At 41.8% G+C, this 26900-nt stretch overlaps 2 protein-coding genes and 1 non-coding gene across 3 annotated transcripts; 2 read left to right on the forward strand and 1 right to left on the reverse strand.

The window, feature by feature from the left end:
* The first annotated feature begins 1637 nt into the window (after positions 1-1637).
* Positions 1638-11581, forward strand: LOC135454183 (putative short-chain dehydrogenase/reductase family 42E member 2). The gene is made up of 11 exons (XM_064726091.1): positions 1638-1868; positions 3725-3820; positions 4598-4658; positions 6397-6515; positions 6886-6961; positions 7355-7437; positions 7922-8059; positions 9119-9184; positions 9991-10054; positions 10376-10449; positions 10652-11581. The coding sequence occupies exons 1-11, from the start codon at positions 1638-1640 to the stop codon at positions 10853-10855; spliced, it is 1212 nt and encodes a 403-aa protein (XP_064582161.1). The 3' UTR covers positions 10856-11581.
* A 1734-nt stretch (positions 11582-13315) lies between these two features.
* LOC135454120 (putative short-chain dehydrogenase/reductase family 42E member 2) lies at positions 13316-24948 on the forward strand. The gene is made up of 12 exons (XM_064725955.1): positions 13316-13439; positions 14305-14696; positions 15210-15305; positions 16270-16327; positions 16905-17023; positions 18418-18493; positions 19901-19983; positions 21205-21342; positions 22326-22391; positions 23005-23068; positions 23556-23629; positions 24198-24948. Exons 2-12 carry the CDS (start codon positions 14475-14477, stop codon positions 24441-24443), a joined length of 1242 nt encoding a protein of 413 aa, XP_064582025.1. The 5' UTR covers positions 13316-13439; positions 14305-14474; the 3' UTR covers positions 24444-24948.
* Positions 24949-25927: 979 nt separating this feature from the next.
* TRNAL-UAG (transfer RNA leucine (anticodon UAG)) lies at positions 25928-26009 on the reverse strand. Its single transcript has one exon. It is a non-coding gene; the product is annotated as a tRNA-Leu (tRNA).
* Positions 26010-26900: the final 891 nt, after the last annotated feature.

The raw sequence follows: 26900 nt of genomic DNA on the forward strand, positions 1-26900 counted from the left end.
TTAAGAAGATATTAATGACAAATATTCAAATATATACCATTTCTCAAATGTCTTTTTGTAATATATGTGATAAGCTTGACTTTACTTCTCCTTACAGTGTATAATAAGATGCTTTTTCTCAGAAGAGAAGGCAAAAGAATTTTATGTGGCTTAAGACTCCTGCAGAGCCTACTCTAGAGATACAAATTTGTTTCCTTGCTTGAACAGGACAGCATACTTGTTTTAGTTCTATTACATTAGTTGTAATTTAAATTTTGTTTGGAAACATGGATTATTTTTAATTTTTGAAATGTCAGGATGTTTTTCAACATAAGGAGCTTGTGTTTTACACTGTTATGCTACTCAGTTTACTGAATTGAGTGAGCTGACATTGGTGTTAGAACCGTGGAACAGCACAGAGAATATGGTCCTTTCCTGTGTCTGAAATCTAAAACCCAACATATAAAATAAGGAGAATACCACAAACAAAATTATGAAATACTAAGTAAGCAATGGTTAAGTAGTCCATAATTTTGTGTGCTGTGGCTGCATTTTGTGTTACTTTTCTAGAATTATTTGTCACCGGGAGGTGACAGAGCTGCCAGCTCCCAGCCCTGCCCCGTTTGTGCCTGGGCTCCGCTGAAGGCTGCTGTAAATGGCTGAGAGCAAACTGTGCTGACCTGGGAGGCTCCTCTCGTGTGAGGAAACCAAAATAATCTGCAGAGATTGGGTCCATACTCCTGTACTAGGCTGCAGGCACCCAGCTGGGCTCCCACTTCATGGTGACAGGAATGATTGCAGATTTCTTCTGGATTTTTGTTTGGGGTGTAAGAGCCTTGGTGCAAAGGCCAAAACCATGGAATCAGGACAACAGGGACTTTCTGTGTGGGAAAATGAAATGTTGTGGACAAGTGTTGAAAAAACTAATTTGCAACACAGAACAAGGTGTACAGATGGGTAACTACCATGGAGTTGTTATCCTAGAATGATATTCTAATCAGTTTTCCCAGCTAGATGAACCCACAGGGCAGATGGCTTATCTCTTCTGCCCCTTGTTGGTTTAGCTGTCTATGAATGCCCTACTGAGAACAATATAGTGAAAAGTTAGTGAGAACTGGACAGAAAATGAAATATATTTAATGTATAACCAGAAAAGCTTAAAATGGTAACAAACAAACAGACCCAAATGTGAAATAAAGTTGATTTTAAAACCAGAATGAATACTTTCTCATATTCCTCATCTAAAGTCTTGGTTTATTTTCCTGACTTGTAGGATAACATCAGTTTGGTGTTAATATATCCAAAGTTAATGAGCTTTCAAGGATAAAATGTTTGATTAAACCAAGTATTAAAAAATGCCATCATAGCTGCTAAGGTTAGGTAATTATAATGGCTCTAAAATCCTGTAATTTCATTTCTATATAATATGAAATTTAGGGATATGAGGAAAAGACTCAGTCTTGGAATATGAAAGTATTCAGACTCATTAAACATTATACATAGAAAACCCATCACCGAAATGATGAATTTATAAATTTTAAACATGCTAAGATAATAAAACTAGTATGGGAGCATCGTAATGTGAAAGTCACTGAAATTACCCAGACCTCAAAGCATTATGCAGGAATTTTCAAGAGATCTCCTCTGTTGCAGCCGGGATGCCAGAGGGATCCAGGGAAGAGCTCCCCAGCAGCCGCCCCTGCGAGAGCCAGGGGACAGAGCCTGCAGGGCTGCTGGCTCCCAGGAGCAGCAGGACAATGGTGACAGGAGGTGGAGGCTACCTGGGGTACAATCTGGGATGTGCCCTGGTCAGCTCAGGCATTGCTGTTGTGCTCTTTGATCTTCGCAAACCCAAATGGGAAATTCCACGTGGAGCGGATTTTTTCAAGGTGTGTTGGAGTTCCATGTCTAATGCTCATTAGCAAGGCTTCCTCTTAAGGACCTTTGATTAAAACATTGATGGAAAAGCCTTTCAGGACAAGAAGAAGCTGTGTTAAAAGGTCTTTGCATGCATAAGTACCTGATTAAGGGATGGCAAACAGGGTCCCAGTGTCTCCAGTGTCACCAGTGCTGCTCTGCTTGGTGGTGCCATTCAGCACCATGGAAACTGAGCAATGAAGGGACAAAGGTTCCTGCTCAGGGGAATTATTTCAAGGGAAAAGGTGAGAGCCAAGAGAGGGCAATAACAGTGATCACAAATGCCAAACACTGCCAGGCAGAGAATGATTGAGGAAAGTGGAATTTCTGGGATTTCCAGGCTGGGAAAGAGGTGACTCAGAGTGGGAGAGCTCTACAGGCTGTGAGTGGCATCGTCCAATGTCCCAGTACAAGAAGGAAGGGCCATCAGGAACGAGGAGTCAGTTCAGTACAAACAAAATGATGTGGCTTTTCCTGCAGTGAGTAAAAGGCATGTGCAAAGCCTCAATAAAAATTTATCTCCATTGGAAACTGCTGAATAGATAAATTAAATTAGGCTCAAGAAATTTTATGAATGAAAATGCTTCAAGAGTAGAAAAGCACTCAGGGGAAAGCCCCACATTCGCTTGCCCTGTTCACGCTCTTCCTGCAGCACCCATTTATGAGCACTGATTCTTTTTGATTTTGAACAATTCAAGGAATTACTGTGTCTGAAAAAAGGGGGAACACAAGAGGTCTCCAGCACTTGACAGCTCACTGCTGTGTGTGGAGGATGCATTGCCAATACCTCTCACAGCTGCTCCAGGTGCTCAGGTTTGGGCTCTGGGAGCACGCTCTGGGTGCTCCTGTCATGTCACACAAATTCTGGCTAAACCCAGATCTTGTCTGACCCAGGATGGTTTTATGTTCAATTTCATAAACAATTTTTACAGAATATGGAAGAGGGATAAAGTATTATTGAAGAACCATTCAAACACCATAAGCTTGATTTGTTAATGCTAGAAGTCCACATAATTTGATTTAAGTTTGTGGACTGATGGCAATTTAGTCTTCTAAAGGGGACTTGAGATCTCACAAATGATCTTCTAGAACAGAGTTTTTTTATAAATCAATTTAGAAGAAATAAATATTACAAAGTGTAGGAGAGTAACCTGGAAAATTGAACTGTGGAGTCCCAGTAAATGAATTAATAGGTGACTTCAGAGGTTTGAGCCTTGAGCAGTGATTTGGGGATGGCTAATATTGTTTATACTTTTTAGCTCCTGTAGCACTGCACTGGGGGTTGGAGGGGTAGGTCAGCTGCATTTGTGAAATACTTTGGCAACCTTAGGAGAAAAAAGTTGAGAGTTAAAAGACTGGTTAGATTAGCTCTTAATATTATTCTATCAATTATGCTATGTTATTCTATCAATTTCATTGCAGGAAATAATATAATACCTGATATTTTGAAATATTTGGTGATTCCAAGGCAAAGAGCTGAGCCCTTCCTGCTGTGATTTATTGTCCCTGGGGCTGGATTCTCCAGCCCTCCAGCACTGGCTGCTCCCATTCAAGTCAAACAAGTTTTGCCAGCCTGGAGGCTGCAGGACTAAGTGTGAAAATACGCATTATAATTGAAGCCAACAAGAGTCATCTTTGTTTTGCAACAAAATACTGGCAAAATTCTTGGTCATTGCTTTTTCTGTCTGTTCATAATATTTTGTTTAATTGTCTGTGAAAAACAGACCAGAATACCTTTAGATTTTCCACACTAGCCATAGTTAATAAAGTTCTATAGAGAATGTAAGGAGCTCTACCTGTCAAAAACCCATTCTTTTCTCTTTCACAGGGTGATGTGAGGGATTATGAAGCAGTGTTCAAAGCTTGTGAAGGGGTTGACTGTGTTTTCCATGCAGCTGCATGTGGAATGTCAGGATTGGAACAAGCAAGTACCATTTTCCTACAGTTTTCTTTGGTTATTTTTGAGAAAGAAAAAAACTTGCCTGCACATAACAATGAATGTCATTTTACAATATTTCTATCAGACAGAAGTTGTTATAAAGGCCAAGTCATCCATACAGGAAATAAGGAGGTATTCCTTAAATAATAAAGTCAAAGTGTGAAAGTAATGTACTGCAAAATATTCTAGAAAAAAGAGATCAGAATTTAAAGATCTCAGATAAGAAGGTGTAGCCTTTTTCTCTGATCTGAAGAAGAGTGACAGCATTGCTCTAAAACTAAAACTGATGCATTTTCTTCCTGTGAACTCAGTCATGAGGAAACAGACCACAATCAATATGTTCTGCTGAATTACAGAGATAGTCACAGAAGGTGTTACCAAAAAAATCATGAACCTCCTAATTTATTTCTAGGAACAGGACAGATTGCCATGGAACAAGAACTTGTGAAAGCTTTCAGGGAGCATCACCCCTGGCCATAATTCTTGTTTCTATATCATGGATTGTCTGGGGTGTGACAAAATATTGAAGCATTATTATTATTTCCTTTTAGATGCACTTTATCTTACATTTTTCAACTTTCTTTGCTCATACACTGAACAAGACAATAAAAATGAGGACTGTCAGAAATCACAGTGTGTCAGACAGAACTGTAACATGTATCACAAAAAGACCTCAGCTATTCTAGATCTGGCAGTTGTAACCATCATATTGTAAATGTCACTTGTTTGATTAATTCAATCTTGTGCAAATTCTATTTCTAGCTTCAAAACAAAGATCAGATTGAATCCATAAATGTTGGAGGCACAAAAGTAATAATTGATGGTAGGTACCTAGATTTTCTTTTTCTGCATCTGATCCGAATAATGAATTAAAAAACTTTCTAACTGGATGTTTCCTGTGGAGATCTGGCTGTAAAATGAGGCTCTTTCCCTCCTGTCAGAGTATGATGTAAACCTGAGTGTGCAGGTCCCATTAAAGCTGGTAGATTTGCCACTGGTTTGAACTGGAATAGATTTTCAACCTGGACTTCGTTCCTTGGCAGTCCAACTAAAGCTCTCCTCCATGTACTGGGTTTTTTTTGCCTTAACACTTCTCCATTACATAGATTAATCCTCTTTCCTCATAGAAATAACATGAGAGCTGTTGTACTGTTTGTAGTGTCACAAACATTTGGTAACAGGCACCACAGATCTGTAAGTATATTTAGCTATTATTTTATCACATTAATACAGAAAACCTTCCATTCTTTCTGCTTACTGTGATCCCTTTTTACTACACACAGATTCTTAACTACTCTTTCTGGAAGATGTCAGTAGATCTCTTTCAGCATATTCTATTCCAGAAGAACATTTTCCAAGTGTACTGTAAATACCAAAGCTACATTCTCTTTGGTTTTCCCTCAAAACCTAAGTGGGGGGGAAAAAGGCTGCAAAATGGCAAAATCAGTTTTTATTTAGACTCATTTTCATGCTGCCTGTGTGTTATTACTGGAAAAATGCAGAAATGGAATAGTAGGCAAGTAAAACTCTGAATGAGTTAGAAGGAAGAGTTGCCACATATTGCCTTCCCCAAGCTCCAAATCCACAGAAACATGTCATGTCAAATTCCCATGGGCTCCCAGCAAACCAAGACACTGGGAGGAGCATGAACCTGCTCATCTACATTTTCATAATACATCTTATTATTGTAGTTTTTCCCAAATATTTACAACAATTAACATTTCTTATTTTCAAAATGAGCCAGTGAACCAGCAGGACAGACTGCTCTGTAGATTCTAAAAATTCCTGAGTTTGCATTTTAATTCTCTTCAACTTTAGGAATTTTGTTAAATGAAAAGGAAATTTACATTATTCAAATTTGCAATGACAGATATGCTGCAGAATTTAGCTACAATGTCTTGGCTGCATAGGACTGGAATCCATAATTAAGTCTTTGTTGTGCAAATAACATTAATTTCCTTTGTACTTCAAGCACAACTGATTATACACTGGCAGAGTGTTTTTTCCTGTTAACACACCATTTGTCACTGCTGGACAGACTGGGACAAAGGCAGTTTTGTGGCACGTGGGCAGAGCTGGCTGTGCTCCTGGTGACTCCAGGCTCCATCAAAGGGGGGTGCAAGAGGCAGCTCATGGAGCAGGGGTGACCCAGTGGCCTTGGAGTGGCTGCTCCCCACAGCCCTGCCCCAAGGGCTGCGCCACAACAAATGCTCTTACTCATCTCCTTTGCATTCAGTTTGGAAAATGAACATATTTTAAGAAAGGTGTCTCAAGGAAGAATTTTCCTCCCACCAAGATAATTCCTCTACCCAGTGACTACAATCCAGTGATGTGATAGTTCACCATGAAACATTTGGTGACCACAATGTGTAATATTCACATATTCAATGAAAATACAGCTGAATGGAAGATAATATTATATTGAATGATAAGGTAACATTAAAATTAAAGTATTACCTTTTTTCTATAATTGTAATGTTTGTTTTCAAAAATTAAATCTGCCAGTCCAGCTATTTCTCCCTCTTTATTTTTGTTTTAAAATAATTTGTGTATCACTGTAGTCTGCAAACAAAGAAATATCCCCAGACTGATATATACCAGTACAGTCAATGTGGTGTTTGGAGGGAAGCCTATTGAAGAAGGAGATGAAGAAACTGTTCCATATTTTCCACTGGAAAAGGTACTTTGTCCATGGGATGGTGTGGCATTTACTGTGCTCCAAAGGGTAGATTGTGTAAAGGCTGTTCTGAGAGCAGAAGCTGTTTCACTGGGGATGTTCTCAGTACATTCAGCACAAAAAGTGAGTTAAGTAAATACAAATGGACTTAAATTCACTCTGAAGCTAAACTTGTGCCACTAAAGTGTCTTTTCTTTTTTGTCATAAACAAACGATATATTTACTAATTCTCGCTATTTCTTACTAATCTTACTATTCCTAGTTTTGTTTTGCCCAGCTGATATCTGTGAGCTGGCTAGATTGAAATGTTGTCAGTCATAAACAATGTTTGCCTTTACACATTCAATAATTATCTTATTCTGCTTCCTTATAGCAAGTTAATCATTATTCCAGAACCAAGGCAATTGCAGACCAAATGGTTCTTGCTGCTAATGGAACTTTACTCAAAGGTACCTATAAAGCATTTGGGGCTTTTCAGTCATTAGGAGTGCTAATGGGCATTCCTTTCTTTGGTTGCTCACTTATCAATAATATACTGTTACTGAAATAAGGATTTATTTGTTTCTGTTCCTCTCTTCAGTGGATAATTAGCTGTTCTGATAATACCAATTTCTAAGTACTGTCCAATGGGTTCTCCATGGAATCCCAAGAAGGTTTTCCAGGTCTGCCACAGCTACTGAATTCAATTTCGCACAGAAACGAAATCAAGTTCCAGGGAAGCCGAACCACTCAGAATGGTCAAAATGAGCCTTAACTTTGCCAGTGTGAAATTCAGCCAATATGTGTGAGCCCTTTGCTGCTCCCCCAGCTGTCTGACAGTCACCTGTTGCTCTCTCTCCAAGGAGGGGACAAGCTCCACACGTGTGTGCTGCGCCCGCCGGGCATCTACGGACCGGAAGAGCCGCGGCACCTGCCTCGAGTGGCCGTACGTGTTTTGTAGTCAGCTCTGGAGGACACCACAAGTAGTTGTAGGGGCATCACACAAGTGGTAGTACCTTGATTGCAGTTCCTAAACATTCCTGCAGGAATGTGGTAAAAGCTTGGGGAGAGGTGATGGGGAAACTGTGTGCCAGGACCAAGCTGGGCTTCTCAGTGAAAAGTGGAAGGCTGAAATGTCGTGGTAAAAGAACTAGGTGTGCATCCCTGTCATTTAATGGAAATTGTCTTTTAAATATGCACTTTAGTTTCTGCCAAAAAACATAATATCACTATATTTTTCCACTGCCTATCAGTGCAACCGTCTTTGATTTCCAGAACCACCCACTGGTTGGATTTTTCTTGTGACAGGTTTCTTGTGCTGTAATTGTACACAAATACAGCAAATTCCAAGTATTTGAGTTGAGACAAAATCAGATTATACTGAATAATAAAGGAATAATGCAATTATCTCATGTTTTCTGTTTCTACAGATAAACATCCAGCGGAGACTTTTCAACTTCAAGTTTGGGAATCACAAGGTTCAGATGAACTGGGTTCACATTGGAAATCTAGTGCAAGCTCATTTACTGGCTGCTGAGGCTCTCACCTCTGAGAAGGGCTATGTGGCAGTAAGTAAACAACATAATCACCACTAGCTTGAGTTCTCAAACAGGTTTAATTTTTGATGTTTTGAGATCAAAGAGTGTCCAAAAAGTCATATGCTAAATTTTCTGAAATGGTGTGTGGCTCCACAAGCACACAGACAGTGCAAATGCATATACATTTCACTCATATTTTGATGAGGTTTTTGTTTGGTTTGAAAAGATATAATTTCCTGGGTTACTGGAGGAAACTGCATTTTTAACTGGCTTAATATACCATTCATTCACCATTAGATAAATCTATATATCCTGTTATTATCTTGAAAATAGGTTCTGACCTACATGCATAAAATTTTGAGCAACCATTCTGAGGCATTCCAGTTGAACTTTCAGAGCTGAAAATTCCAAGAACAAATGTACAAAATTAATGGACAATTTTTAAAGGTTTTTCTTTTTGTTCTACTGGTCACAATTGCAACACCAGTCTGAGGACCATGAAGCGTTACAGAACTGACATCATTGCAGCAGCTGCTTCATTCCCAGTTCCTGAAGGTCCCAGGTGCATTTCCATTGGTAGGAACATACAGACAACAGGCACTGACACAGGTGAACACCTCTCCATGTGCTCTCAGTTAGTTCAGCACTTGGAAGCCCCTCAGCTGTTTTAGATTGATGCCATTCCCAGAGTCCAGGCTTGCCTGGGTGCTCAGGTGTTCCTGGTTCTCAGAGCTGGGCAGATTCCTCATCCATCAGAGCTGGAACTCAACCTCAGAGCTGTGCTTGCTAAATGCCATCAGTGCTGCCCCTTCTGTGGGAATCACAAAGGTCATTCTGTGCCTAGCACACCATGAAGAACATACTGCTCCAGCTACATGGGGAAATTGAGCTCTGATGTACACTAGAGCATGGTTAATCACCATCAGCCCTGCCACCACTGGGGGTTACCTCAGCTGCCTCTGGGTACATTCACCTTGTGCATGCTGGTGTGTTGCTCACAAAACCAGGACAGGTAGGTAGGTATGAGACAGACAGAAAATGCCATCCTGTGCACAGCTTTGTCACTGTTTTTCTCTGCTTCTTTACCAGAGTGGCCAGGCTTACTACATCCATGATGGTGAAAATGTCATCTTCTCTGAGTGGATTGTGCCTTTGGTAGGTACTGCACAGCCCTGCAGCTCCCACGTGGGCACAAGTCCTGTCACTGACTGACACACCAGACCAACTAAATGAATTCAGTGCACAGAAATTACTGAATTACTTAACATTAAACTCAGTCCTGTTTTCTCTGCATATCCCAAAGTTCCACTGGTGTTAGGGGAAGTTTGGGATACCTGTAACTGTGGAGTTTGGCCTTATTGCTTTGAGAGGATTTAGCTGGGCGGTCCAGAAGCTGCTGCAGGACAGAGCATTTCATGAAGCAAACCCACAGGGCATGGCAGCTCTGCCACTGGCATCTGGCAGGACTCCCACAGCCACTGCTTGTCCCTTTGGCCTGGCATCAGCTGCAGCACAGAGGGGAAGCCCATTCAGAATCTCATCTTAGAAGCTAAGACATTAGCTTAGAAGCTAAGACTGTATTTTCAGAGCTATTGGGCTGGGATTCTAGGAACATGCCAAAGTTTTGATCCTGCAATGCCAGCACAGAAAATGACTGCAGCAGAAAACTGGGCCTGAATTTAACTGTAGTTCAGTATTCCAGTCTGGCTCACTTCCCCCTTGGAAATTGAAATTTTCCTTCCCTTTACTGTCCAACTGCAGATGAAGGGTGGAAGGTGGGCACCAAAGAATGAGTAGTGGCCTTCAATTACATTTCCTACTATCTGTATTGACAGGAACACTAACTGGAAAAAAAAAAGTTTACATACAAGTTTTGTCAACATTCTTTTTTTTCATGCCTCATTGACACCCTCAATTTGGTATAAGTTCTCTGTAATTCTTTGTTTTTATACCCTTTTTAGTTTGAAAAATTAGGCTACAGGAAACCTTGGATACATATTCCTGTTCTCCTGGTTCATGTAGCAGGTAAAAAATAAAATATGTTCTTAATTATTGTGGGTCGTTTGATTTTTTTTATTCCTATGAAGCTACATAGTGGTTTTATAAAATGCAGGGGCCCAAATTGCAGGAATTATTTAAACTAACATTATTTTAATTGAGAATAATCACTTGTGCCATGTGGTATTATTTATAGCAGATAAAGTTTAAAGGTTATTCATAAACTCATAATGTACTTTATAAATTAAACAGTGCCTTCTGGCAGTAGGAATTACAGGATGTATAATATCAGCATTGTCTCAGTTTATTGTTAACCAGATGTCTCATTAAGTAATTTCTGTTTCACAGCCGCTGTGATGGAATATTTGCACCTGATACTAAAGCCAGTTTTTAGCTTTACACCTTTCTTGACAAGGAATGAGGTAAATAATTAAAAAAATATAATGTTTATATATTTCTGACTCAAATTCTCATTAAGGACATGATACACCCTTTGGATTGCCTGCATTGCAGCTCTGTTTTCTGTTCTGTTTCCATTGCAATATCATTGTTGATATATTTTCATCCAAGTTCTAGAAAACTGGATACTAAAGTCACTGCCATAAGTGTCCTTCTGGCTTTTAGGTGTGGAGTGTCACTGTAACTCACACCTTCCGCATTGACAAGGCACGAAATCAGCTCGGTTACAAACCAAAGAAATTCTCATTCGCTGACTCTGTGGATCATTACCTAAAAACAAGACCTACCTGCCAAGAAGATCGCACATTCCTTAAAATGGTGTTTGTTTTTGGCATTTTGTTAAGTTTTGTCATTCTTTCTTTCTTCTAAAACCAAATAACCACTCACCTGTTCCAGAAACCTTGATTTTGTTTCTGAGTATTAATTATCTGGCCATGGTACATTCCTCAGCACTCTGGACTTTGTTATTCATATTACTGTGATGACACCTCTCTGACCTCATTAAGAAAGAAAAAAACAAAACCAAACAAAAAACAACTAAAAAAGTGAAAACATAGGATGTATCAGGAAATGTTCTCCAAGAGCAACACAGTGTTACAGCAAAGGAGGTCACCACAAATGGGTGCAGGAATAGTTTTAATGGGCCTTCATTAAGGAATGTTTCATGCTGGGAAGCATTTTCTAAAAATGAGAATTCAGGAGGGTGAGAAGGTGGAAGAAGAGGACAACAGTGCTGTAACAAGTCCAGTACTCCAGTGAAGAAAAGTGTGACTAAACAACTCTTCTGATGAAGCCACAGCTACAGCTACTGTCATTTAGTCTGAGGAATTACAGAGAGCTGGGAAACAGTGGAAAAATACAGAAAGTAAAGATTTATAAATAATAGGTGATTAGAGGAATGAAAATCATATTTATGTAAAATAGTTGTATTGTTCTAAAGCTTTGTAAAAATGTAATAAATATCACTGTGTGTGTTTGTAAATCAAATATATCCTTCCAATGCAATAATAAACAATAACTGAACCAAATAACTGAACCTCCTGTTTTTAAGGAGCTTGTGGGAAGGTGGAATTCAGCCAGCTGGTACTGCTCTCTGGAGTCACATTCTCCACAACCCTGCAGCAGTGCTGGCACACACTGTGTGTTCAGGGAATTGCATTTTGGGGTGAGCAGAGAAGCCAAGCACCAAGACAGGAGTGAGAATCCAACCTCTCTCTCTTCCCCTTGAAGTCTCACATCGGTTGCCTCTTGGGTGGATTGCCCTGTGTGAGCCACCTGTGCTGCATGGACACACCAGGTGTAGCCCACACAAACCTTAAAGGTGTCAGCAGTTTATCCTTGGCAATCAGCTTTGCTCTGACCAGGGAGCAGCTGCTCCCTCTCTGGCACCCCATGTGAATCAGGAGAGCTGCATTTGCCACAGTGGGTCATGGCAGACAATGATGGAACAGCTCTGCCATCTGATCATCTCCACTCGTTATTCATTTTCTTAGCATTTTACAGGATTTTTAAGACCAGTAAGTTTATAAAGATTCTCTCACTCTACATCTATAGGATGTGCAAGAGAGCCAACAGCAATGCTAGAAGAATAAAGGTCACAGGTAAAAGACAACACACAGTGGCAGGAAAATGAGTGAGCTACCACAGTTACCACTGCAGCTTGTGCAAGCAAAGACTTGTTTTACTCTGGTTATTTTTCTCTTCACTGAGAAAATAGTTCTGTGTGCAGTGAAAGCAGTAGAGTCTGCTTGATTATGGATTTGCATTTGGAGATTGTCCTTGTCCATACAAAGTGAGCTCCCACTGTACATCTTCCTTTAGCAGGGGCACTGCTCAGCTCTGTCTCCTATCCCTGGCAATTGGCAGGAAGCTTAAAGAAGCTCTGTATATGTGAGACCTTTATCCAGGTTTGATTAAAACCAGTTAAATTCACTATTTATCACTACAGAGCTGCAGCTGAGCCAGCAAGTGCTGCAGGCAGGCAGTACCATGTAAGCCTTTACTCCATAGAAATCCAGAATAGAAAACAACAAGTGTAAAGTTACTTCCCAGTGAAAGCATTTTAGCTGCATATAAACATTCAATTTGGTTCTAAATTAGTTATTTATAAATCTTTCAGATCACTTTTATTGGACTAATAGCTCAGGATGCATCCTGGATTACACCAACAGTTTTCACAGGAGTGCAGGCTCTGACCTTGCTTGGATGCTCCTCAGGAAGGACTAACCAAGGAACTCCCTGGCTTTGTGTTTGCAAGTCCCCATGGAGTCCCATCATTTCAGTCCTGTAACACCAAACCTGTGGTGTTATTTTTAGTAGGATGCTTTTTACATCACTGTTATAACAGCACTGATTAACAATAATTGGCTTCAGTACATTTGTTCATCTTTCTTACACATGTAGTATTTGAAATTTTAAAACAATGGTCAGTACCAGTTGGGAATAACCAGCTCTCTTATTTCTGTGGGTCTTTACTGAGTCTCACTTTAAGCTGGTTCTTGTTTGAGTTACTCCTACTCTAACGTAACTGCAATGTGTCTTTAAGTGATTAAAATTTAATATGAACGTTCAGACATAGCACAGCTGTAACAAAAGAGGTAAATGTGTTCACAGCTTAACTTTTGCCTGGAATGGGTAACTGAAATTCTGCAGCTCCTGACCCTTTTCACACCCTCCCAGGCTCAAATGACCCCAGGGAGGCTCAGGTGGAAAGGGACCTTAGTGCCTGTTTGTTTATTTGTGCCTCTTTGGGAACTCCTGCTGTTTTGCAGGTGTCTCACAAGTTCTGCATCTCTATGAGCCATGTCCTGCCACCGACTGTCCAACCAGCGGGCAGGAGGTGGTGTTTTCTTCCTGAACAACCTGTTCAACAGGTACCTCAGTGTGACCGGAGCCCTCACTACTGCCAGGATGCTTTAGTGCAGCAGTCACAGCTGTGCGAAGACACTCGGAGGTAAGAACCACCGTAGGATGCTCTGGGATCCCAGGGATGCTGTGGCAGCCAGGAATACCGTGACATGCTGTAGGACCCCGGGGATGCTGTGGGCTGCGTGGACGCTGTGTGAGGAGCAGAGTGCCAGGAAAGCCGTGCGATCCCAGATGAGTGGGACGCAGGGGTTCTGTGGAGCCTGGGGATGCGCTGGGATGTCAGGGATGCTGCGGGAGGAGAGGCTGCGGGGGCTGTTGCGGGGCCCTGCCCGAGCCCGGCCCCAACGGCCCCAACGGCGCCGCCCGCGGGAGCGCCCGAGGCCGGGGGTCGGCCGGGGCCCGGGCCGAGCACGGCGCCCTGCGCTGCCGCCCCGCCGCGCTGCAAGTGAGATGCACAGAGCCCCGGCGGGGCTCGGGTGGCTTTGAATGTTTAATTGCGGCCGGGGCAGGGACTGCGTGTAGGAGGGAGTCGGGAGCCACAGCCTCTGAAATGTCCCGACTGCCGGTGAGGAGCCCCTAGAAGGGCAAGAACCTCCTTGTTCAGAAAATGAGGAATTCACGAGTACTTTTTTTCTTAATGCAGTTATTAACCTTTTCTATAGTATAGCAGCTATTTTATTCGAGTTCCCCTCGAAAGCAAGAGATTTGATAGCCTTGTTCTCTGATACACCTTCTAAAGTTATAAGGATCAGACGTCCCTCTTCCCTCCTGACAGCCTCATCTATCTCAACTCCAGCACTGCCAATGATAACAACTCACTGTGTTCTTAATTTGTGTCTAGCTGCTGGTACTTAGAAAGAAGCTGGAAATACCACTTCTCTCAGATGTCTGTCTTGGCAGTAAACTGGGGACTGTAAATTCTGGGTTGCTTTTGTCTTTATCTCTCTTAGGCAGGCTGCATTAAAGCCACATTTTGCTGCTGTGACTAGATCTTGTCAACATGAAACTCCCTGAAATTGTCTGCATCCAGGAGTGCTGTGGAGCAACTTTCACCATGTAGAAGGAATTTTTACATGTATCTGGTAGTGCTGGGCAGTATTTCATTGACACAAAATTAAAAATGAGTGGAACAGCAACACCCACCCGTCGAAACTCTGACTGCAGTAAGAGCAAACATGCTGGAATACTCAAAAAAATCAATATGAAAGCCGTGGTGACAGGAGGTGCTGGCTATTGTGGATACAAGCTGGGATGTGCTCTTGCCAACATAGGAGCTTCTGTTGTGCTGTGTGACATACACAAGCCTTTGTGGGTGATTCCCAGTGGAGTGGCTTGGATCCAGGTATGATAAATAATATCTTGCCAACAGTCAAAGTTAGTTCATTTGTATTTTCCATAAAGTCTTCCTAGTTTTCACTGAATCCAAATACGTATTGCCAATTATTTCAAATTTCTGTGACCTTTTTAACTGTGTGGACATCCCACATGAATTCTGGTGAATGGATTTTAGTATATCTGAAATAATGAAACCAGCAAAACCTGTAATGCATGGGGCAGTTTCACTCCTGACTCCTCAGGATCCTGCCTTCATCTAGGCCTTAGCTAAACCACCTGTAGAATAAACACAGGAGTATTGTGAACCTTAATAAATGTCTTTAAAGAGTTCTTTGGGTTCTATGGAAGAAAAGTATCATTATCAGCAAGCAGGGAGGTGTGCCCAGTTTTGATCCCAGGATATTTGTACAGCAAGTACAGTTCTTTCTGTATGGATTCCCTCTGTGCTAACCCACTGTGTGACAAATGCTCACCTGCAGCTTTGATCTCGTGTCCAAATATCTTCTGTTGTGTATTACAGACAGATATCAGGGATTACAGTGCTGTACTGGCAGTCTGTGAAGGGGCTGACTGTGTGTTTCACGTAGCTTCCTATGGAATGTCAGGAACAGAGCAGGTGAGTCCACATAGTTTTGGTTTTTTCTGTGTGACTGCCCACAGAGAGCGTGAGAGCCTTTGATGCTGTAACACTGCAGGACAGATTTCATCTCTTCATATCGCCCTGGACTTTTGGTAAATTGTGCTGTGCAAACTGGAGTGCCACCTCAAGCAGGCTGCTTGCAGTGATTTCCTCTCATTAGAGGTTCCACCAGCACCCTGGGAGGGTGCTGGAGATGGAAATGGCATTGAAAAGCTCTGAAATACTGTGAAGACTAAATGAAGGACAAGGGAGGCTGCTTCCCTCCAAAACCCTGATTCTTCCCTAAACCTTCACATGGATCTCCTAGGTGTTAAGGTCACTAGGAGGAATAAAACTTAACTAAATTATAAATTATTTCATATATCTGAATTGTAACAATAACAATATTTGAAGTCTTTAATTGTTCACCATTGGGTAAAAAGCTCTACAGATGCTCTTGATGTAGGACTCTGAGTCACAATTTTATAATTAGAGTTACAAGCACACACACACATCCACACACAAACACACCTCTTTCTTATTTTATTTCATAAGAGGAACTTCAGTAATTACCCTGTCTGGATAGAACAGCTCACTCGAAGTTCTTTGCACTGAGCAATGCATAATTTGAATTGCTGTGGTTAGAGGCAACTGGTCACTAAAGTGCTACTGAAACTGTATTTAACAAACTGCTGCAAGATATGTAATAACTGGACATATATTTTTAGAAGCACTACAATTTTCTTTGCTTCAAGCAGACTAGTCTGTAAAAACACAAGAAAAATACACAAATAGTTTAAAAATAATGATTAGACTTCTTTACGTCTGAAACAGCAGTCTAAATGGCATTTTTAACAATCAAAGCACTAAATTATGTTTATTTGGGGACATTTCTAACATCCCCCTATTGAACTGAATATGTATTATTACTATAAAATGCACCATTTTTTTCTTTTCCTAGTTGCATAAAAAAGAGATTGAAAGTGTCAACATCAGTGGAACAAGACTCATCCTTAATGGTATGTATTTAACTGAGCCATTGGGTGTTAGTACAGCATACCAAACATCACATCCCATTTAGAGAAAGCCACTTGGCCTTTTTGGCACACTCTGTCACCAAGTGCTTGACATTGTTGGCAGAAAATGAGGAAACCTGTAATTGGGGAGGAGAAGGGTTATGCTCAATTCTCCTAGGAGGTGTGACATGAGAGCCAGCACTGCAGTGCAGCTACTTCAGCTTCTCAACACCTTGTTTGACTGATGTTAGAATCTGTATCCATGTCATGAGTTAACCAATTCCCTGTGTATTTTGTAGTAGTTAACCTGCTTGCTAACAACTTGTACAGGCAGTGAGCAGCCCTTCAAGCAGAAGGACTTCTGTCCTCTGCCCAGCAGGCTGGAGGAGCTCTCCCGAGGCAACTAAAGCACTTGCTTCTACACTGATGCCTTCCCTTCCAATATGCTCTGCATTTCAACTCACCCAGTCACAAAACAGAAGGATTTTCTCTTTTAAGATTTAACACTTTCTTAGAAAAAATGGCACACAAACTTTTTCCTAAATAATTTTCCACTAAAGTAATTGATTATTCATTGCAGCCTGCAGGAAAAAAAATGTGCCTCGACTGGTGTACACCAGCTCAGTGAATGTGGTGTTTGGAGGGCTTCCCATTGAAGATGGGGATGAGGAATCCTTGGCATATTTCCCAGTTGACAAGGTATTTCATTGTACTTGATTCTCCAATTTCTCTGCTTATTTCCATGTTTCTGAAAAAGCCTGGAGTATTTCTGACAGAGTTTTGCCTGATGGAAGCATCCAGGCACAAGAAAGGCCAGGTGGGCTGATGTAGAATACAAGAAAATAAAGATAGTGTGGAAAGTAATCTCACCCCTAAGGAGTTGCAGCTGGGCCAATTATCAAAGCTCAGGATCAGGCCTGACTTTAGCAGGCCACAGCTGTAAGCAATGAGAAGAAGATGCTATAAAAGAGTGGGGTGGCTGGGTGAGAAGGGAACTGGAGTTGGTTGGTTACTTTGTGAAGAAGAAAGAGTCAGTGCTCTGAGGAGATGCCCATGAGAAACACCAGAAGGTATGGAACTGTTGTGATAAGGAGACACCAGTATGGAACCCCTGCAATGAGATCACAACAGGATGAGAGTTTGAGCAGCCTGGTCTGGTGGGAGGCGCCCCTGCCCATGGAAGAGGGGGTTGGAACAAGATGATCACTGAAGTCCCCTTCAACCCAAACCATTCTGTCATTCTTTGAAAGAAAAAAGAAAACTGTTTACACTCTTTGAAGATGCTATTTACAGCTTTGGCACATCAGTTTTATGCACATCAAAGTATATCTATTTCTTTGTTTTCCTATTAAGGCCTTGATTGGAAAATAACTCCCACAGTGCTGCATTAACATCAGGGATATTCCACCTGGATATGAGGATTCTGTGATATGGCTTGGTGCCTCTTTAGCTATTTATTATCCACATGATTTTTCTGGTTTTCCCTTAGAGGATGACATATATTCAAGGTAGAGCTGATCTGGAAAAGCAGCCCATTTTTATATGGTTTTATTGCATTTAATTTAAAAAGAGAAAGTACTTCTGGCTGCTTTGCATACAAAGTTGTTTTTGGTGTCCCTCCTCTCTCCATCAAGTACTTCACAGTCTTTCAAGAAGTAAATATGGAGATAAAATATGAATATTTTTAATAACATTTTAAGTAACGCTTTCTCTGGGAGAATGCCACACAGAAGTGAGCAGGATACTTCAGACCAAGTGTAATGACTTCAAAACTTGGCTTTTGACTTTTCCGTTACCTGAAGAAGAAATCCAGATTACAAAGTAGTGATCAATTACATTCCTGGCAGCATCCAAAACATACATATATTTATTGCTTCTCAAATGTGCTGAAATTAATTAACCAGATTTGCATATACAAAAATACTTCCTTACCCTAGAAATATTCATGTGTTGTACTCTGAACCTAATATCCCACAACTTCTGTATTTTGAGGTATTTGTTGCCTCTGCTGAGGGAAATCTAGTGAAGAAGAGAAGCCTCTCTGTCCCACCATTCCAGGAACAGATACAAATGTATTTGCTTTTTCTCTGTAGCTTGTTGACCACTATTCCAGGACCAAATCGATTGCAGAACAAATGGTACTAGCAGCTGATGGAATTGCACTAGAAGGTACTTTTGTCTGAGCATGAATTCATAGTAGAATTTACTCCTCTTCTTGTTCCTCCCCAAAATCCTGTGTCTTCTATCAATCCTTAGTGGACAAGACTGCCCAGCAGTTATGAAATTAAGTTATCAACTCCCTCTCACAAATTAGAGTATTTTCATTTATAAATTACTTTTAATTGGTTTTAAGTTCCCACAATGTCTGTAAAAGGTTTTAGCATAGTAACAGTAAGTTCAGTATGTTAATGAAAAATAATAAGAGCGCTATAAATTAAACAAAAACAAGTGTTTAATGTCACTGTTGCATGCAACATAAGTGAAACACAAATGCTGATTAAATTGTTACATCCACACAGTCCCTCAAGTTATAAATTAAAATCTGAAGTAGGTACCTGAGCCTAGGGCTTGGAATTATTTATTAGTGCTTCCCAAAGTTTTCCATGTTGAGGAAGCCAGTTATACACTTGAATACTTAAGCTCACCTGTGAGATACTATAACTGCCAGTGCAAAACAAATTAATGTAAAGTGCAACATGATTCTGTGTGACCAAGTGATACTGAGCTAAATTTAGCTGTGGACACCTTACAGAAAAGACTCTTCACTTGATACTTGCAGAGGGCTATAAGAGATAGAAAGTCCATGATGGGAACTCCATCCCAACAAAATTATTTTGTTCAAAATAAGAAAAGGTATTTCTCCCCCTTTATTTCCTTCTCATCAAAGCCTCTCCTAATTACAGGACCAATACACAGTTCTGTATTAGTCAATGAAATAGAACCAAACATCACAGTTTGATTCTGTGCCATAGCAGGACTGATATTTTATATGTTTACAAGAACAGTTATTAGCAGATGATGAAACAGCCAGCTAATATACACGGGAAGATTTGATTTTTATGATCCCACTGAAATTGTCAAGAGCTTCTCCCTCACTCCAGTGGGAGCTGCACCTGCTGTTGAGGGAATCTTTCAGCTCTGCCTTGTACTGCTAACAGGTCACTGCTTCCCATCACTGATTTTGTGGGGATTAGTTGGTTTCATTCCACTATCCAATATATTTTTGAACAACCTGCTCACTTCAGTGAACTCATCGCCACAGCCAACACATTCATTCACTGCTCTGGCACAGGGACAAGGGACTGATTAGAAAGAGATTTTTTTAAATATCTGGTGTTTTCTAGGAACACAACTATGCTTGCAGAACTTCTCTGAATCTTTTCTTGCTATTTTGTATGCTCTAATTCTCCCATCTTATCTAACTCCCAATGCAGCACCTTCTGGTATGTATTGTTTTTTAAGGTAGTGAAATGAATTTAGAGTAAGTTCTGCTGCCTCTGCCTTTGGTTCATACACACAAAGATGCAGTGCAGTGATGTGAAGGTCTCTTAGGAATGCTCTTATCCCATGTTCTAGGAGGTGGAATACTCCACACGTGCGTTCTGCGCCCACCAGGCATCTACGGACCAGAGGAGCAGAGACACCTGCCAAGGCTTGCAGTATGTCATCTGAAATTTTAACCAGCACAGTTTGCTATGATATGGGTAAAAGGCTGAAAGGAACATCACTTATTTGTATTACAAATTGACTGATCTTATTGGGTAGCAATTCAACAATTCAGTCATTTGCTGAGGATATTATAACATTTTTAACAAGCATTATATCTGTAAAGTGTAGATTTTAAAAGGTTTTTTTTAATTAAATGCAAACACATGAAAATCCAGCTTTATAATTTAATGATTACTGTAAGATTCAGGCCAATCCATGATATTTTAAATGTCTGTTTAGATGCAACTTACACCAAATTGTTTTAAATATTAATAAGAAGAGATACAGCAAAATATCTTCTTTCCACTCTCAACTATGAACAGCTTTCCCTGTCCAATTAAACAGGTTCCAAAGTTGGAAGCACCCTCTGGTACAACAGGTTACTGAGGGCAGCACCTGAGGTGTTCACATTTTACTCTTTTTCACTTGATTTTAAATTGCAGGGCCAAGAGATGATGTTTAGAGCATGGCCCCTGTAGAATTCTGTGAGCAGTTATTTTAAAAGTATTAGTGTAATATTAAGTTATACACAGTTTTCAGGAAATAATAAATTCAAGTTGACCACATAAGAGATATTTTTTATTTGTGGCTGAGGTAGGAAATTATATTGCAGTCAGCCAGATAATGTTATCTACTTGTATATAATTTTAAGAATGGAAAATATCATTTTAGTTAAATCTGAGATTTTATTTTAGCCTCTTTAAAAATATAATATTTAAAAATTTCTATTTGATTTTGAGCTTTATTGTTTTGGGCCAAATTTAAGGCATCATGCAAATGTCATGTTTTGTAGTTTCTAAAATGTACCTGTTCAATGAAAACTGGGATGCTTTCCTTCCAGACAAAGTGAATCTTCCAGATTTTCCTAGCCAAAGCTATTTGATAAATTTGATCCAATTTAGTGAATACTTTTGATTCACTCAGAACTGTAACTTACCTTTCCATACAATATTTTATTTATCCCTAGAACAGACTTATATTTTTTGTAAATTCAGGACATATTGCAATACATCTTTTGACATTTTCTCATGAATATTTTTAATTTATTCATATGTTTCCTTTTTTTTTTTTTTTAAGTAGAGTTAAACCTACATTTAGCTGGACAAGAAAGTACACTTCACCTCATTGTAAAACTCATTTTGTTATGGTTTCATGTTTGTTTTTATCTACAGAAGATTATTGAGAGAAGGCTACTTAGCTTCAAGTTTGGGGACCCAAGTGTTCAAATGAACTGGATACACGTAGAGAATTTTGTACAAGCTCATATTCTAGCTGCTCGAGCTCTCACCCCTGAAAAGAACTACATAGCTGTAAGTACACAGTGAAACCAGCACAGATCTCACTTGACAGCAACCACTGCAGTAATTGGAGTTTTTGGCCTTCAGCTCTCATTGGTGTCTGTGTTTGCAGCTGGTCAGGGTGCTATGAGCAATGTGGGATGGGCACAGTGCTGGCTGCTGGTGTTGGTTAAGAGATGGAATATTCAATTCTGTAACAATGTCTCCATCTCTGCATTTTTAAAATGTAATATTTATAATTTCTGGAAGGTGAGCAAAGAATGTTTGCTATGTTGGAAATGAAAGTGGAAATTCAGGCAGATTGATCCTGTTCCCTGTACAGGTCCAGATTTAATGTTCTGAACTGTGATGGTCAGTTCTTCCCAACAGAGGCACATTTCATTTGGGTTCATTGCTTTCAAAAACAATCAAAGCTGTTTTCCTCCTTGTAAATACAGGTTTTTAATCACCTAGAAGCATTGCTCTGAGAGTATATTAGAAAGGGATTCAAAGTAGATTTTCTTTTCTTAAAGAAAATTTCTTAATTTTTTTTTCTTAAAGTTCTTAAACTACTTTTTCTAAAACCCTGAAAGCAAAAGGAAAGCAGGAACACAGAGCTTGGCTACACAGGAGTGTTGTGGGTTCCAGTGAGCCTTAACCATCCCCAGAGCAGAATATTCCCCCCTTTGGTGGATGTGCCAGCAGCAGCAGTGAGCTCCAGCTCCAGGGGTGTCTCTGCACATCAGCACAGCCACTCTGAACAGGCACATCTGGAATAAACCATTTATTCCCAGGCAGGTTAAGCACACAAGCCCCCTGCTCACCAATTCTGTTGTACCCAACAGTGCCACTGAATGAAACACAGGCAGAGTTTGTGACTCGGGTGTGCACCCACTCATATTTGATATTGCTGGATTATTTTTAAGCTGCTCATAAGGGGTGAGATAAAGAAAAAGAAGTCAATATATATGCAGTACTATTTTTACTGACTTGTCTCTTCTCTACCTCTTTAACAGAGTGGCCAGGTGTATTTCATTCATGATGGAGAAAAATCCAACCTTTTTGAATGGCTGACTCCCCTGGTACGTGCAATACTGATTTCCAAGTACATTCATTTCTTTAACTGTATGCAACTGCAGCTTTTGTGTGCATGCTACATTTTGATGTTTGCTTTGGGTGTGTGAGTTCCACATGGAACTCTCTGAATGTGGGCTTCATTCCTGCCTGAATTTCAGTGTGATTAGCACTGTAACAAAGCCCACCCAAAATACTGCATTAAAGCAAATGTCTTCCCTGAGACCAAAGGACCCTCTACAGCAGCGCCCTGTCCTGAGCTGTTACTGTCTCCATTTATGGGGCATGCAGATGGGAATAATGGGCATTTCAAAATACCATGTTGTTGCTAATGACAGGCTCAAAACCATAAACATGTCATGATGTTAAATTAGGTATCAGCACACTATGCCATTTTGATTAATTATTGTAATTTCTTTCATTATTTTAAGATACAAAAATGACATAGTGTCTGTGAGTGACATTTAACTGGCATCTCCTTAAAAATGAAAAATAGTAAATACTAAGAGCCATGATTAATTTTTCTAACAGTAAATATTTCCATAAATATCTTCTATATTGAAACTTTAAAACTTGTTTAAAGTTTCTGGGGGTTTTCATTGTTTTTTAAATCTTTTTCAGTTTGAAGGATTAGGTTGCAGTAAGCCATGGATACGTATTCCTACTTGTGTAGTCTATGCATCAGGTAAAATATTTTATCAACATTTCTCTTTCCTGTTCATACTACCCTCATTCCTAACTGTAATATAATATTGTTTTACTTGCCCACAATTTTCATTTTCATGTATAGAAATGCTGTCTGCTCACCTAGTGTTCAGCAGTGTAAAACTCACCTCTGTGCAGCTGAAACCAGAATGGTCTCTTATTCAAGTCCCACTAAAAGAGGTTCTCTGTTGCCATATTTTTTATGAAGCCTCATGACCTTTTCACTACATCTGTGCCCAGCTTTTTCCCTTTTCCAAAACCTTTTTCCACAAGCACAATAATTAAGATTAAATTAAATTAGATTAAATTCCAGCCCCTTGAGAGCAAGTAGTGAGATGGTGTTAACAATGGTGCCCTGAGCTCTCAGGTCTGTGTTATCCTTTTTAGCATTTACAGTGTGAGATGTCAATCACAATGGCAAAGCAATTTGCTGTTCTTACCTCAAGTGAAAATCTTTTGTTCTGCAGCCACATTCATGGAACGCCTTCATGCACTTCTGAGACCAGTTGTTGACCTGCCCCCACTGCTGACCAGAAATGAGGTAAAGTCTGTGTCTGTAAACTTTCCTTCATTCCCATGGGATCCATGCATGTTCATCCGAGGGAGACTCAGTCAGTGGAAAGTAACATCCACTCAGTGCTGCTTCAGCCTCCAGTTTCCAGGGCAAACACATGCCTTGTGTACAATTTAGGCAATATATTGTGCTTGGTTGCCATGATTTTTGGAAAGAGCTTATGCTTGCAATCTGGGAGAGCTCCTCTCTTCCAAGGGGCAGTGTCCTGCATGCCTTGGCTGGGCCTTTAGGAACCTACCTGATGGCTTTGACCTGACTCTCTGAGTACCTAAGCAAGAGAACACTTGCAGAACATTTTTTGTGACATTTACAGATTCTACTTTGCATCTTTTAATGTCTCTTTGTGCTTTCAAGAATCTCCTTTTGAGGGGACAATTTTAAGAATAATGTGTGCAATACTCATAGGACATTGACATAATGTAGTGGGGGTTTTTGTATTTTACATTTCCTTTAACTGTGTCTCTGCTGCCATTCACAGTTTGTTCCAGCTGCCTGTGTGGTCATACCTTTGTGTGTTGACTCTTTTGCCCTGCAGGTACAGAAAATTTCTGTAACTCACACGTTTCGAATAGACAAGGCACGAGCTCAGCTGGGGTACCGCCCACAGAAGTTTGACTTTGCTGATTCTGTGAACCACTACCTTCAATCCAGACCACGCTCATATTATAAGCTCTTCCTCAATATTTCCCTTGCTTTATTTGTTACTTTAATTTTGGCTTTTATTTTTACAAAACTTGGTGGCCTCTCAAGTTTGCGGTTTTTTAAGGGAAGACAACACTGACCTGCACAAACTGCACGGTCACAGCATTGCTACCCAGAGCATTCAACTCCCGCTATAGTTACTGGCACAGTGCAACAGAGACAGCTGCTTCTGAATTTACAAATAATATCACAAACGAGTGGCTGGACCTGAGAAATTAAAATACAGCAAACAATAATTGCCAAATCACTGAAACACAACCAGAGTCATGATTGTTGCCTCTATTTCAAATCAAAACAACTTTCCAAATTGCTTGCTGAAGTAAATGAGAACCTGCAGGAAAAACAAGAGCTGCAGACAGCCTGCAGTGCTTCACCAGTGAAGAAAAATGGCTGAAATAAGAAGAAAGACTGACCACAGTTTCTGTCGTGGCTCACTACCTTGTGGAACGGAGGAACTAAGGCACAGACAAAACAGATTACTGCAAATAACACACACCAGGCCTACAGAGACTTCACACTGTGTGATTTCATGAATTAGCTCTAGCACCACATCTGAATGAAAATAAAAGTGTACTTAAAACATTGCTGAAGTCCGTGCTGTGCCTCTGCACAATTTCCCAGAAGTGCCCCCTGCCCTGCCCCTGGCACAGAGCTGTGGGTACCTGTGGCAGGGGTTTGCACAGGCTATTTTAGTTCAATTGGAAGTTACTTAGTAAGTTACATTAGTTAAGTGTATTTATGACACAGTAGATGAATCTGCTGCTATGGCTTGCACAGATCTTTGTACAGCTTTCTTCACCTCCTGTAGTTAAGGGCAACAACTAACACAGTTCAGTTGCTCCTCAGGTGAACTTAAGGCCCAAGTCTGTTTTGGCACCAAATTTCTGAAGTACAGCAGCTGTACTGAGCAAATCCCTGCAGCAGCTGAAGTGAACAATATGTTTTTCACATTACTGCTCAGCTAAAATGGACCTAAAGAACGGTCCAGCTCCTTCCCATCCACCATCCCATCACAGTGGGAGTTTATCAGAGAAATCTCTTTCCCACGTGCATCTTTCCAACCTGCAACATGGAGAGAGAAAAACCAAGGGCAAGATGCAAACAGTAGAGAGCTTAGGAAAGGGCTAGGGATGAGAGCTTGAGAAATCATGGTCTAGAGGGGAGTAATCATGGATGGGTTTGAGAATTCTGGAGAGGGTGTGAACACTGGCACCTCCCCTCCAGGGGAGTCCAGGGCAGGCCACAAAGCCCAGGGTCGGGTTGCTGTAATGCAAAAGCAGCGTGGAAAGGCAGAACCCCTGAAATTAACAGCGTTTCTTGTTTTATTCTTAAAGCAAGAGACCCGCACAGTGGATAATCCCTCTTCTGTAGTCAATATCACAACTCTGTATAATATTGATTTACCGACGGTCACCGACAGTCCCGATCACCCTGAGCGCACCGTACCCGGCCCGTGCAGCGCCGCTCGCCCCGTGCGGGCCCCGGGCCGCCCCCGCCGGCAGCTCCCGCGGTTCAGCTGAGCGGGAACGAAAAGGAGCCGCCGCGGCGGGGACAAAAACAACTTGGCAGCGGTGGGATTCGAACCCACGCCATCGAAATGACTGGAGCCTAAATCCAGCGCCTTAGACCACTCGGCCACGCTACCGCCTGGCTGCTCACCCTCCCGCCAGGCCTCTTTGACGGAGCAACGCCGTCGTTCTTTCCCTCTATCTCTGCACACTGCTCACCCGTGTCCGCGGCACCCCCCACCTGCAGCGCCCGCCGCACCCCGTGAACGCCGCTGCCGCCGCCGGTCCCGGCCCCGCGCTCTCCGTGCCCGCGGCTGCGGCGGCGCCGCCAGGCTCGGCCCAGCGCAGTCCCCGCCCCCGCCCGGTAGGTGGCGCCGCCGCCCCGTGCCCGGCGCCGTTTGCGCACGTGGCCCCGCGCTCAGGCGGACGAGCCGGGACCGCCGGCCGGAGCTCGCAGCGGGGCTTCGGCTCCTTCTCCCGGGCTTGGCCGGGCCTTGAGCCTCGGCCCCTTCCTCCCTAGGGGCTTTGGGGCCGTCAGGCTGCGCCTCGGGGGCATTTTGTCCGCGGCAGGCCCAGGCGAGTACCTCGGCAAGGCGCTACCGTGCGGTCTGTGCCCCACAGCAGCCGCGGCTCTGGTGGATCAGCTCCAGCTGGTCCTCGGGAGCGCTTGGCCCGTGTCGTGGTCCCGCAGGGTAGAGGGCAGCCCTTGGCTGGTGCCTTGGCAGCCGCGGTAGCAGGTGTGCACACACTCCAGCTGGGAAGAAGGTCCGTCCTGCCCCGTATCAGCACCCACTGCCTCCCCTGCCCGCTGCAGTCGCCTCTGGCCCACCAGGGCACACGTGCTGCTGCCCAGGAGCTGCCAGCTCGCTGCGAGGCCAGTGGTGACCTTCCCTGGCAGCTGCTCCCTTGGCACGGCACTGTGTCCTCAGCTGAACCATTCCCACCCCACACGGGCGGCCCCCGCCGCCTTTATCTCGCTGGCACTGGGGTCGGGCTGCCCGCACACGCTTTGCTGTCCCGCCTGTCGC

This window comes from Zonotrichia leucophrys, chromosome 14, assembly GCF_028769735.1.
Source record: "Zonotrichia leucophrys gambelii isolate GWCS_2022_RI chromosome 14, RI_Zleu_2.0, whole genome shotgun sequence".
Taxonomy (NCBI): domain Eukaryota; kingdom Metazoa; phylum Chordata; class Aves; order Passeriformes; family Passerellidae; genus Zonotrichia; species Zonotrichia leucophrys.

Coding starts and splice junctions, on each gene's coding strand:
- LOC135454183 (XM_064726091.1), top strand. CDS start 1,638: ATGCCAGAGGGATCCAGGGAAGAGCTCCCCAGCAGCCGCCCCTGCGAG. Junction 7,438..7,921: donor GGCACCTGCCTCGAGTGGCC/GTACGTGTTTTG, acceptor CTGTTTCTACAG/ATAAACATCCAGCGGAGACT. Junction 9,185..9,990: donor CTGAGTGGATTGTGCCTTTG/GTAGGTACTGCA, acceptor TACCCTTTTTAG/TTTGAAAAATTAGGCTACAG.
- LOC135454120 (XM_064725955.1), top strand. CDS start 14,475: ATGAGTGGAACAGCAACACCCACCCGTCGAAACTCTGACTGCAGTAAG. Junction 18,494..19,900: donor TGATGGAATTGCACTAGAAG/GTACTTTTGTCT, acceptor CCCATGTTCTAG/GAGGTGGAATACTCCACACG. Junction 23,069..23,555: donor TTGTGTAGTCTATGCATCAG/GTAAAATATTTT, acceptor TTTGTTCTGCAG/CCACATTCATGGAACGCCTT.